A 13,446-nucleotide genomic window follows, 5' to 3' on the forward strand; every position below is an offset into this window, starting at 1 on the left:
GGCTTCTCCTTGTAAGCAATTGCCGTAGTTTTGCAATGTTCTAAGACTATGTGTATGTGCTATTCATACCCCATCTTCTGGATGGAGGTGGGAGGTGACTGTCACCTTGAGGGTGAGGGAGTCAGGACCAGCCCCTGCTGCCTCCTCACTAACTTTGCTAGTCACCCATTCCCTGACACACTTGAAGATATGTAGTGCATCACCACAGGAGACATAGGCAAGAAGAGAAAGACTTCCTGGAGATGGCTCTCAAAAATTGGGCAACAAGCGGGACTGGTAGGAAGGGGCAACTGGTAGTTGGGGGACTTGGAATAGGACAGGCCAGTAGTCTCCCTCCCTTGCCAGAGCCTGCACTTCACCCATGCTTTGTAAGTGAGGTGACATTTCATCCCAAAGCGAGCAACAGAGCCTGTCCAGATCACATAAGCAAACAAAGCTGTTTCATGATACAGGGTGCTCACATAGTAGAGATCCAGCTGACCTACCCAGTGGAACAAATACCAGGGCTCCATGAAGCTCCAGACATGGGATGCAACAGCATCTTTCTAGTACTCTGCCTGGGGTTTGTTATCCAGCCTCCCACCCTTACCACCCTGAAAGGAGCTTCCTGGTAGCCTCACCTGAAGTTGCTCCCCTCTCTTTGTTGGGGTGGATAGTCAGGACTTGGATGCCCTACACAGTGTGAGAAGAAGAGAGGAAGTAATTCCCTAAGGGGCTGAGAAAGCAACCCTGCACTTGATAAATGAGCTGTGCAGCACTCAGCTGTCCTCCCAGCAGCCCCAGCTGTGTTCATCTGACTAGGACTCCCTCCCCATCCTGTCAGCAAGCCCCCAGGGTACGTCATCTGAGGACAGACGACTCATTCTGATGGCATAAACACATCTTTAGACTACTGGGCACTGTGCTGGTGACTTTTTTTTTTTAATGTAATTGGATAACTACAATGATCAGTATAACATATATGTAAATTATAAAGCTCACCACTTAGCTGAGAAGCAGGACAGAGCCAGCGTGTGTTGTTCCCCTTAGCTTTGCCACCTGAGATTATCTTCCTGAGAACAACCGTCCTTCTCCCTTGCACACCAGTGTGCTCTATGTGCATGTGTCCCTAACTGTCATGGAGTTGTGAGCTGTATAAAAATAGTACCATGCTATATGCGTTGTTTCTGCCATGTATACTGTTGTCCAATACAGTCCATCTCATGACTCTTCACATGCTATTTCTGTTACTGAGATATGCTGGGATTCTTTCTAGCTTTGCATTTTATATCACATGCATGCATGCATGCGCAGAGTCTTAAACCCCAGTCAAAGCCTCATTTCCCCCAATTTCACTGATGTTAGAAGTCTCCAGTTTCTGCTGTGTGAGTAGAGAGAAGGTTCTTGCTTCTACATCTGCATGGGAATCGGCAGAGTCACTGACACAGGCATGGTCTGGGTGAACCCATTTTGGTGTTCTTACTCTCTAGGCAGTCTGAAACTGGAAATCCCACAGCCATAGTTGACAGCCTTTCCACTGTGTAGAAGGCACAGGGGAAACAGGGCAAGTTGACACTTTCTGGTGCTTTGATCTTAAGCAGTTGGAGTCTGCTTGGCTCATCCAAAGCCAAAGAAACTCTGTTGGTTTGTAAGCATCAGGGCTTCAAGCCCCTCAGAGGTAGGAGCCATCACCATCCACCCAGGACATTTGACCTGGGAGGACACACTAGGACCTTCTTTACCACCAGGGTAGCACAGGCATGCAAGCTGTGATGAGCTAGAGGCAAGTAGGTGCCTAGTAAATACAGAAAGGACAGAAATTGTGGTCGGCCTCACTGATATGCTTGGTCTACTGGCAGAGTAGAGCTCTACCCCTCTACCTCCACCCTGACTCCTTGAAGGGGACCAAACTGAAACCAGCCAGCCGACTGCTGGGGATGTCTCCTTTGGTGTCTTCATGAGCCTTAGGTCATCACCTGTGGCCTGTACACCAAACTGTAGCTACTGTGCCTCTTGTGTGCAGCATGCATGCTCTGCTTGCTGGGAGTGGTCCTGCTGCTGTGTGAGTTGGTAGCTCGTGGTATAATGAGGGCTGCTGCTGTTCTCGGAAGGATGATCTCAGTCATCCAGAAATAAACCTAGCTGTGTTGATATTTAGTCTCAGCTAATCTACTGCCTAACATCCCATTATTAATTTTCCTCCAACAGTCAAAATATTGTAAGAGCTTAACTGAGTCAGACTGGAACAAGCTGCTGGCTTCTCGCATCGCTTAAAGCAGTATCATCTCCAGTTTTTGACTGATAACTAGGTATAAGAAAATAAGAAAATGGAACTTTCGCTGTAATGTTTGAAATTACCCTGGTAGTTTGTAATGTTAATTTAGATGTTAATTTGGTTTATCAAAACCTCAAGTTTGTGTACACATCTCTCCAGAGCTACACCTTAGCCCTCCTGCCTCGATGATACCTCCTTCCTTAAGCTGTTGGACAAGCTACTCCATGCCACTCTGCCCGTTATGTGAGGTTGGGAGACTCCCTAACACCTAAACTGTTCCCTGCTGCTGCCACTGGACTTTCAAACTGAGTTCAGTAGCTCTGGTGCTTGAGCAGTCCTCAGGCCCACGGGGTAGTTTCCCACAAATGCACATTCCTTGCAGGCTACTTAGAAATCCTGAGTTGCTGGCCTTATGCAGACCCCTGGATCTCCATGTGCCCTGTTCCCCAAGAGCAGGTTAACTCCTAGGAAGATGACAACCCGTCCACATACACATTGAGAACCACTGCCTGCACCCAGCAGTTGTGCTTCTATAAGTGAGTCCAAGAGAAACTTTCCTGGGATCACTTGGGATACAAACACAGGGAACTAATCAGACACCAACTAGAGTTCCCTGGAAGCCCAGCCTTTTGGCATGTCCCTGCCCTGGTGTCAAAGTGACCGTGAGCTGTGCTGGAGAAGAAGCCCATCCTACCATTCAGTGAATTCTCTCTACAGCACCAGGCAAGAAGGGCATAGACCTCGGTGCTGGAGTTCCCACGCTGCCAGGTTTGCCAGTGAGTGCAGTCTAGAGAGTAGGAACAGAGAGCAGCCACATTGGCCTTATGTTAGAGTGACAGGGTTAAGGAGCAGAAGTAGGTTGGGAATGTAGGAAAGAGGAGAGGTGTTGTGGGGGGTGGGCGGTGTGCTAGGAACCAAAACCTGCAGGAAGTATAGTGAAGCAGGGTCCAAGAGAATTAACCAGGGAAAGAGAAAGACTTGTCAGGCTCCGCTAGAGAGCAGGAAAACAGGAAGAGGGAAGACACAAAGCACCCCAAGTCAGGCTTAGCCTCCCAGGCTGGGCTAGGGCTCAGAAGGTTGTGAGGTTTTGTGAATTGATTTTATCCTAATCTTAGAGTGACACATGCCCCTGCTGATCTAGGTATGACCCTTTTATATTTATTTAATAACATTGAGGGGCTGAAGAGATGGATCAGTGGTTAGTGCTCACTGTTTTTCAAATGGGTAATAGTTCAATGCCTCCCACATTGAGGGGCTCACAACCATCTATAGCTCCAGCTCTAGGGGTTCTAATGCCATCTTCTGGCCTCCACTGGCATCTGCATGCAGGTACACATATACAGACACACATGCATACATGAATTTTTAGTGTTTTAAATCTTTAGCAACATAGAACCTGCCTCAGCTACCTGCAAGTATAGTATAGTATAGTATCCACTCTGCACAGCCCTGTGAGCTCTCCACCCCTCCCCACACAGGAAGCCGTCTCCTCTCCCTTTGGACGTCACTCCTTTGGGGAGAGGCTTTATTTAGATTGCTAAGTATATTTTTTGTCTCCATTTTAATTCAATATATTTGCAAGATATTATGTTGTTTTTAAGAACTAATATCTTACTCATACTAATTTTTTCACTAATGTTTTGCCCATTGTTTTGTTTAGTACATTTTATTCAAATTGTTGGGGTACGAATTATTCTGATAGGAAATGTTCTGTTATTTTCTTTACAGATTCTTATAAACAGCTCTGCTCAGAGCATTACTGGCCCTTGGTTTTGGTCCTGATGGCTAAAGGTCACCTCCTCCTCCTGCTGCCTGGTGTTGCCTCTGCCTTGGCCTTGCTCTAGGTCTCACCGTGACCTTGCTTGGCTTAGGGCAGCCCTGGTTCCTTCGGTGATTTGTTTAGTTTTAAATAATTTTCTGAGATTATATCATTTCTGCTTTCCCTTCCTTCCTCCAAACTCTTCAATATATCCCCCACCCCTTGCTCTCTTTCAAATTCATGACCTCTTTAATTGTGGTTTTATGTGTGTGTGTGTGTGTGTGTGTGTGTGTGTGTGTGTGTGTGTGTGTGTGTGTGTGTGGACAACCTGCCTGGACTTTATAATGTTACTATATGATGTTGCGATGATGGTTCTTGACTTGATTGTTGCCTCCTAAGAGGTATGTGGCGATCCCTAGAGGTTTTTGTAGGCATCTGAGTGGATGGAGACTAGAGGTTCTGCTGTGCGTGATCTCCTGCAGTGAGCCAGAGCAGCCCAGCAAACCAAGTCGGTGGTTGAAGCCTGGCTCAGGCACATAGGTGCTCACCTTCCAGACAGTTGCACTCATTTATACCCACCAGCTACTCTGGATTCTAGACTTCTCCCAGCCCTCTAAAGGCTTAGGCCTTCATTTTAACTGTCTATCAGACACTCCTGACAACCGCCCATGCCATAATTCTGTGCTGCACCAGCAGTGTTTGCCGGAGCGAGCAGAACCTGAGCTCTAGTGCCTTTGTTATTGCACTGATGCTACGGGAGTTCTTTGTCAGTGCTTTTGTCACTAACATCCCATTTTACAAGCCTGGTAAGAAAACATGGGCTTTGTACTTCTTCATGCTTGTGCCTCTGTGTATTTCGGATGTGTAGGAAGTGTGCATGTGTGCACTTGTAGAGACCAAAGGTGACATTGAGTGTCCCTCTATTATTTCTATACTTTTTTTGAGACGGTCTCACTATGCAACCCTGGCTGACCTACAACTCACTGTATAGCCCAGGCTGGCCTCAAACTCACAGAAATCTGTCTGTCTCTGCCTTCCAAGTGCTGGGAATAAATATGCACAGTACCACTACCAGCTAGCATCTTCTTTTTTGAAACAAGTTCTCTCAGTGACTATGGAGCTCACCCTTTCAGTAAGACTTCCTGGCCAGGAAGCCCTCAGAGTCCAGTGGTCTCTACCTCCGGGTGCTGGGATTGCAGATCACACTGCCTCCCCTAGATCTAGAGTGGATCTGAACTCAGGTCTTTATGATTGCACAGCAAGCACTTTGCACAGTATGCCATATCCCCAATCCTCCTTCTCCACTTTTGTTGACACACATAAAAACTGTTTGTTTGTTTGTTTGTTTGTTTGTTAGTTATCAAATCTGGCCCTAAAGATGTTTGTTTCCAAAACTCCATTCTTCTAAGGTAGCAATTCCCAAATTGTGATCTGAGGGCAAGAAGCTGGAGGGACCCTTCCCAGGGCGCCAAGAGATCAAATTGCTTTAAGGCATATGGGAGGCCTCCCTCTCCAGTCCTCTTTCACTGATTCTCATGTCCATAGTGGAGTTGTTCAAGCTCCCTAATGCTGGGGGACACTGTATGCTCAGCTCTCGAACCGGTGAGTCCCCGTGCTTAAGGCACGCCTCCATTCTCATTCCTATTGCATTAAGTACTAATAGCTCCGTCCCTTAGATGCAGCAGCTCCTAGAGATCCTCAGCCATTCTCAGTAGAAAGAGGTCCTGAGACCTGAGAGCTACTGCTTTGAGTAGAAATGTCTTGGAGTATTGCAAACACCAGAACAGTGGAGTGGTGGTGTGCACACTGCTCTGGAGGCTGCAACCAGAGGATCACTTTAGCCCTAGAGTTTGAGATCAGCCTGCAGAACATGGGAAGATCACAAAAATAAAATAAAAATTTTAAAAAAATGTCTAAGACAATATATCAGATCAATCTCAAAAACAAAACTCTAAAATACTTGTTTTAATGGCACTCATGATTAGAAATTTATCCAGCTACTAAAAACTCTTGATGCAAAATAAAAACACAAGAATTTGGGACTTCCCATCAGAAGAGTATGTGTTTCTTCAGCCAGTTAATTCTGCAGCCAGGGGATGAGCAGAGAAAGGGTGCCCAGGGGACTGAACTGCACTGGGCAAGGGGAGGGCAAACCTTGCCTGAGTCCTCTCTTAGATACACACAGACTTCTGTCAGATGTTAGTGCTTTGCTAGGCATGGTCAGAGCCTCATCTCTGCTATAGTTTTTAGAAGTGGATGCTGAAATATGTACATCAGAGATGTCACGATGTATGAGGTTTGCTTCAACGTGCCTCACCGGCCACCATAAGGGAAGGAGAGATGGGGAGATAGAGTAGGGGAAGCAAAATCACTCATTTTGCTTTTAAACACTCTGTTCCTTTATTCTTATGCTGTCTTATCCGAAATAGTACAGGTGACTATGCACGCCCAAGTTTCTTCATATGCACGGTATAGAACCCACGAACACGTGAAGCCACAAAACCATACCGTAACTACAGCTGAAAGCCCGCACACAGTGCTTTTTTTAGTAAGAAGAAGCACACGATTGCAGAGAGCTGCTTGTGCTGTTGCTGTCACCTCTACAGAGTGAAAACTGTCCCCCACTGGAGCATATTGTACTATACCTAGAGAAAGTCCTAGAGCATTTGACTGGTTGGAGGGAAGGGGCGGGGCATTGGCGGGGAAGGATGACACACTTCACAATGAAGAAAAGTCTGAATTCTGCACTTGTCCAGTTTTACAGAACTGTGCACATTTCAGTCATGGACAGGTTTTACCCAAATGTTTTTTAATGACCATTGAGTTCTATTTAACTGTGCTGCTCAAGGGTCTAGGGAGAGTGTGTATTGGCATATGCTGTTTCCAGCTGCATTAAAGGCACAAGTTGGAACAGCAGGTCCTGGGCAAATGAGTGGGTGGGTGAGAGAAAGCCTACCGGTGTGCGCCTGGAGCATGGGTACAGGGGTGTCTACGCTGCAACTTTTTCAACTTTTTTGATGTTTGACGTTTTCATACTAAAATCTGATGAGATAAACCTCCCCCGGCCTTTAAGAAAACAGATCCCAGATCCCACAGAGCAAAAGACTAGAATTCCACACTCCAGACACTTTAGTTATAGTCAGAAGAACTGGACGCTGGTTATACTTAGGAAAATGAAGGAAGTATGCATAAAAGAATAGGAACGCCGGGCGTAGTGGCGCACGCCTTTAATCCCAGCACTCGGGAGGCAGAGGCAGGCGGATTTCTGAGTTCGAGGCCAGCCTGGTCTACAAAGTGAGTTCCAGGACAGCCAGGGCTACACAGAGAAAACCTGTCTCGAAAAACAAAAAACAAAAAAACAAAACAAAAAAAAGAATAGGAACAACTGACAAAGGGAGCAATGTGGGGAGTGTTCTTAAAGCACACCTAGAAGTTTATAGAAGTCAAAATAAGGGCCTCAACTTGTGGTGGACAGCCAGACCAGAAGACAAAAATACACCATAGCTAATGTGGAAATGGAGCAGATGGTACAGGTGACATCTGTAATCAATGGGGCCACAGCCACAGACAGGAGAACACTTTCAGAGAGTCAAAAAAAATAAATAAATAAATAAAAAATCCTACCAAACCAAGACAGCAGGTAGGCTAGGGAATGTACGTAACAAGCATCCTAGGTGCAGAGATACATCTTTGAAATCCTTTTGCTAATTTTAAAAACAAAGCGGAAAATATTGAAGTGGGACTTAATGGGGAAAGCCTTAACATAGTGAAGAACACACAGTACCTCACTAGATGAAGTATGTCCATCCTCATCCTCAGATAGATGTGGGTTAAAACTGCACTGAGAGCTGTCTCCTCTCTCCAGGTTGGCAGGACTGAGAAAGCCATGCCTGCACTCTGCTGGGGAGGCAAAGGAACGGCTTCTTGTCAATGCTGATAGCAGTGTGGGCCACCTAGAAGACCTTCAGTGTCTGCCGTGTCCGTGAAACTGTGTTTGCATTTGCCTTTGACCAGCAGGGCTTGTACAAGGAGGTGACCCTGAAGACTCCTCCTAACAGTATGAAAGTGGGTGTGTGCGGCGGTTGGTTATGGGGTTGTTTATGAGCGCAGTCTTAGGGTAACCTGTGCCCTCCAAGGAGGGCGACAGAGGAGATCAAGAAGCAGCCACATAATGGAGCCACACAGCTTCTGTTCTCATCTTTGAAAGATGGAAGACCTGTGACCTATGCGAAGTGACTTCCAGGGTGGGCCATTATTTAAAGAGAAAAGCAGATGCTTTATTCAGTATGGGCCCTCTTTGTAAGGAGAGAGGAAACATCCATCAACACACATGGAGGGTAGACCTGAAATGAAGTAGTCTGTTTAGGAGGCAGGTGAGAGGGGACTGGAAAGTGCCGGGGACAGAAGCGCGTCAGGCAGAGTGACTCTGAAGCTTCTGACTAGAAGGCAGTTTATCTTTTTAACCAAAAGTAATATGATTGGAATTAAAGAAAACTAAGGATATTTCAGTCAAACTATGTGTTCAGTCCTTGAGGGGTAGAGAGGAAAGTAGAGAAGCAACCCAGGAACCTTTGAGCCCGGGGTTGAGTGCTGTGACAGCTGTGAACTAAATAGTGCCGCGTTGGTGTCGGTCGGCTTCACACTGGTCTGGACTGGTATGCCGGCAGCCCTGTGTGTGTGGGATAGAGCACATGCTGAGACAGGAGACCGTCTCTGTGGTGTTCCATGGCAACTGGAAGGATTAGTGTAAACAGAAATGCTGGTGTGTCTGTGCACGAAGGTGTGCCCTGACCCTGCCTGCTGAGGTCTAGAGGGCTCACACACAGAGAGCACTGCTCCATCCTTGTGTTGTCTCTAATTGCCAGGCTGACTGACTAGCAGGAACCTTTTGAGTAAGCAGCTGAGGACAGTACAAGATGGGCCTGGGGCATCTCACTGTGCCAGAAAATGGGGGAAATATCCAGAGAATTGTTGAGGGGGGCATAGATAAGATACCACTTTGAAGAGGCCCTCACTAAGCATACCCGGGACTTCAGTGTGCCAAAATGATGACATCATGATTATAAGCCACAGAGTCCGGTCCTCCTCTGAATCTGCCTGATGAAATGAAGAGAGTGCTGGGAGGCATCAGTGTGACCTCACAGTAGCTGTGAGGAAAGGGAGCTTAAAGGTGGAGGCAAGTGGGACGTTGGGCAAGGTTTCAGGTGGATGTCGTGGCTATGAGTTGCAGGCTCCTTGCTGGAAAGGAACTGAGGACTGAGCAAATCAAACTGAGACCTAAAAAAAGACAAAAGCCCCAGGAAGCTGTGTGCATGCCTGCACTTCTGAAGTCTCTCAGCTAAACTCTGTTGCATGCTTCTGTGGACATACACAATCATACCATATTCAGCCATTTTGAAGGCCAGTGGCTTTGGGTTTTGTGGGGATGGTGGTGCTCTGTGTAGGTGTTTCCTGGGCATTGGCCTCCCCTCCTCCTCTGAAATTGCTGTTCTGACCTCAGTGCTCTCGATTGAGTTGTGAGACCTTTACTTCACTGTGGGACGTCCTGTGAGTATGGAGGAGAGGGTGGGACCTTTCAAAGGACGTTTATTCCTCGGGAAAGTTCTGGAGCTGAGTCCTCTCCAGACTTTCTGGTGCCTCCCAGAGTAGCTGCCATTCCCTCGGCCTGTTTTCTGTTCATTTCTTTGCACACTTGTGCTCCTTTTGGGAGACTTTCTCGGGGCTGACAGGTTGTGTGGTGTGAGGTGCATTACTCACACATGGTGGCCCTGTGGAAGATGCAGACGGAGCACTGTTTCATCGCTGGTGCTGATGGCACAAAGGAAGTATTGTGAGTCTCAGACACCAAGCCATTCAGGCAAGGACACAAGTGGCTTTTGTTTCCTCCTTTCTCCAAGTACTTTATGCTTTTTCTTGGTTTCCCCCCAAAACTGCTCACTAAGTATCCATTGCATCTCTAGCTTCTTTCATTAGTTATAGGACAGCCCTTCACAGAAATGCTGTACACCTGTATCCATTTACGGATTAGCGGGAACTGAACACATCCTAAAATCCCCTTGAAATACTGCCTCCAAATTGATAACAGCCGCCTTAGGCAGCCTAGGCTGTCACCTTTGCTACAGAGGTCCACCCCTTTCCCAGCAGTCACGAGCCTCAGCGTCTCCAGTGATGACCTTTAAACCCTTCAGCTCCATCTGTGTGCTCCAGCTGCTGTATCCAAGGACTCCCCAGACTGTAGCAGTGAATTGAACTGTTAGAGAAGGCAATTTCAATACCAAGGGAATAGTGCTGGATGTTATGGTCCATATCTGCATATCTGATGTGAAAGTGATGTGTGGTAGAAACAGCTGCCATTGGCGTTTTTTGAGGCAAGGTGAAGCTGTACGTTCACCATTCAGAAGACTGCCCTCCCGGCCTTAACTGTGTGTTTGTCTTGGACTGTCTATCTAGTTTGATTTATTCCGTAGTAAATGTTGGGCCAGTTTTCAAGCCAGATAACTTATCTTACACTCTGCCCCCAATTTGGCCTTATTTTGTTCCAGTGTGTCCCCTTGTCCTGCAATAAATGTTTATTGATCAGCCATTGAAAGATAGTCCCCACCCCCCAGCCCCCAGCAGCACTGTCTCAGCCCACAGCCAGGTGCAACGTGCACTCTGCTTGCTTTGAGCTGCCTGCTGTACCTCAGGCATCTCCTCATCTTCACTGTGCTTGGTTCTGTCCCCGGGACTCTCGCCCCTGCCTTTTCCTTCATCTCCTGGTCTCCTTTCCTCTAGACACTGCTTGCCATCCTCCACTGCAGAGGCCCTTCTCCTTTGCCCCCCTGGCCCTGGCGTGTACAAGAAAAAGCCTCCTTACAGGTGCTGGTGTGGTTATAATAGCTTGGCCTCAGGTTACCTTTTCAAGCTGGTCTCCTCCCCTTCTCCTTCCTGCCTGGCCTCACCCAGAACTCTCTGCTGTTGCTCATTGCCATCTTGAATGAGACCCTTTTTCTTGTATGAAGCAGGTCAGTGTCTTGACAGACAGTTCAGCATCCTTTGCTCCAACCTGCTAAATGCCAATAGTTCCCTGCATTTATTGCAACAAGGAGTATCCCTCCTTCTCCACCAGCTTCTTGGAACTCCATACCTGCATGCTTCAGTGCTCTGTGACTGCTGTTTCCTCTGCCTGTGGCCTCCCCTTCCCCCAGAACCACCATACATGATTACCTTCTGCCTGAGCAGCCCCTCCCTCCTCTGTGCTCCTCCAGCCCTTTATATACCTGCATTGTATGCAGAAGGGTCACCTGCTGAGCTTCAAGAGTTGTCCCGCTCAAAAACACCATTTAACATTCCCTGCAATCTGGGGTACCACTGTGCACAACCTTTATAACATTCACAAGGGGATGGGCTGAGATCTGCCTGTGAGCATGTTGTGGTCCATATATGCAGTTAGACTTCCATAGCCTTGCTACTGAATCCAGGGCCTTTACAAAGCAAGGTTCTCCTGGGACTCCTTCCACACCACAAAGAAACAACCTCAACTGTCGCTAGTCTTGGTGGAAAGCACCAGTGTGAAGCAGTAGGTAGAATTGGGCCCAGGGAGCCCTGTGGTTCAATTCCTGCTTTAGTCTGTAATGCACTTAGAGAGGGCCTTGTGCTTCCAGAGCTGGGGCTTCTTTGAAGAGTGTTAGCATGGGAGTCCAGGCTGCTCTTATCTTTACATGATCGGGTTATCTTGACTCAGATTTATACACAGCAGTTGAATCTCATTAACCCAAATTCACACTGTGTAGACCAAGCATGGAAATAAACAGTTGAGACCTTCCGGGCTGTATTAAATCTTTAGCCCATTTCGAAGCAATGCATCTTGGCAGTTTACTTTACTCTTAGCACATCTTAACACAGCACCCCAGTCTACACATGTGGCTTTTCCTCCTGTTCATCTTCTCATTGGATCCACAAAATAAGATAGCATTTACTCAGTTTAAATCTGAGTGCCATGTATAGTCCAGCTATTGACTGCTGGATTCAAGGATGAGCATGAGTCTGCAGCAGGATGGGCCTGGGTTAGTGCTGTCGGGTGGGACTTTATTTAGAATTAGTAGACTGACTGTTTTCTGAATCAGAGCTGCAGTCGTCAGCCCCCAGCACCACCATAGTGACCCTGGATGGTGGAGACTGTAGCACACACAGGCTCTGGAGAACACACCACTTGGCCCTTTCTAGGCATGTGCCTGGTATCTACTTGTGGGCTATATTCCCATTAGTGCTTCTGTGACATGGAGCTGAGGGCAGCCCTGCCTCTCGGGGCTGGTGCACAAGAGAAGACAAGAGCTGCAGGATAAAGTTCATTCACTGTGCACTTCAACAGCAGTTCATGTTGGGCACCATGCCCATGGTTCATAGAATCCTACTTGGCTTTTGGTAGTGCTAGAGATGGCTACAGCCCAACTCTCCAGAGAGCATCTTCAGATAGCCTGGGTGCTGCTTGGTTTGTTTTGAGTGTGTTCTTTAGTTTGTGCAGTGTAAGGACAGAGCCCCGAGCTCACACACTCTAGGCAAGTATTCCCCCAATGACCATAGCCCTAGTCCATAGTGATAATTCAAAGCATTGGCTTCACCCCGGAACTACTGGGGGTGAAAAGGATCTGGAGCCCACGAAGCAGCCCACAGCCGTATAGTGAGAGCAGATCCTCAGAGAGCCTTCATAGCAGGTCATCCAGGAAGAGGTAAGCTATCAGGGAAGCAGCCAGAATCAGGAGGGAAAGCTGGATCCTGGGATGGTTCAGCCTCAACAGGAGATGTCAGTGTCATTTCCTAGATGGGGAAACTTGGAGTGAAGAGGGTCTTCAGCCGACCAGAGGTTGTATCCAGTACAGCCCAAACCTGCAGAGAGAGCCCCGGTCTCCTCTGTCACCCTCTGCCATTATCCCAAAAAAGTTACATGGATTCAAAGACATACCAAAAGCTCCTAAAACATGGAGGTAACTAGGGGGGAATGTGTTGAAATGAGTTGAATTTTGTAAAGCTTTTTAAAAGAATTATGGTTTTGATAAAATTTAATTTTGGTGGAAAATGCTTTCTGAAAGTACTTGAGATGCTCCTAGTTCTATTTTCTCCCTGCATACAGGCTTTATTAAATGATTGTTTTGTTGATAAATTTAGTGTTCAGTTGGGACTTACATGTAGATTGTACCTACCCTCAAAGGGAAAGAGGATTTTATAGTTTCCATTCATTCTCATTAAAATCAGAACATTTGCATCTTAGCTTTTACATCTAGTTCCAGGAATTTTAAGCAGTCTGATTGTATGGAAGTGGGTCGTATTAATTGCAAATGGGCCCGACATCTGCTTGCTAACATGGAGGGCTTTTTTTTTTTAGCCCTGTTTTGTTTTTATATACGATCTACCAGAGTGATTAGGCAAGAGCTACGGCTGGTGCTGTTAGAAGGCT

The 13,446-nt window shown here is 47.0% G+C and overlaps 1 protein-coding gene and 1 non-coding gene across 7 annotated transcripts in view; one reads left to right on the forward strand and one right to left on the reverse strand.

The window, feature by feature from the left end:
- The window catches only part of Med27 (mediator complex subunit 27), a 177,981-nt gene that overhangs the window by 126,541 nt on the left and 37,994 nt on the right, over positions 1-13,446 (forward strand). For 2 of the 6 annotated variants that reach the window (NM_029615.1, NM_001290490.1), the window contains one exon: positions 3,983-5,083. The exons of 3 other annotated variants lie outside the window; for them this stretch is intronic. In NM_029615.1, the coding sequence (NP_083891.1) occupies positions 3,983-4,036 (54 nt within the window). In that variant the 3' untranslated portion in view covers positions 4,037-5,083. Of the gene's footprint in view, positions 1-3,982; positions 5,106-13,446 lie in introns of those variants that run through there. One more of the 6 variants, XM_017319247.2, reaches the window with a different exon arrangement.
- Mir133c (microRNA 133c) lies at positions 1,865-1,944 on the reverse strand. The gene has a single exon (NR_105753.1). It is a non-coding gene; the product is annotated as a microRNA 133c (primary transcript).

The sequence above is a fragment of the Mus musculus genome, chromosome 2, assembly GCF_000001635.26.
Source record: "Mus musculus strain C57BL/6J chromosome 2, GRCm38.p6 C57BL/6J".
Lineage (NCBI taxonomy): Eukaryota > Metazoa > Chordata > Mammalia > Rodentia > Muridae > Mus > Mus musculus.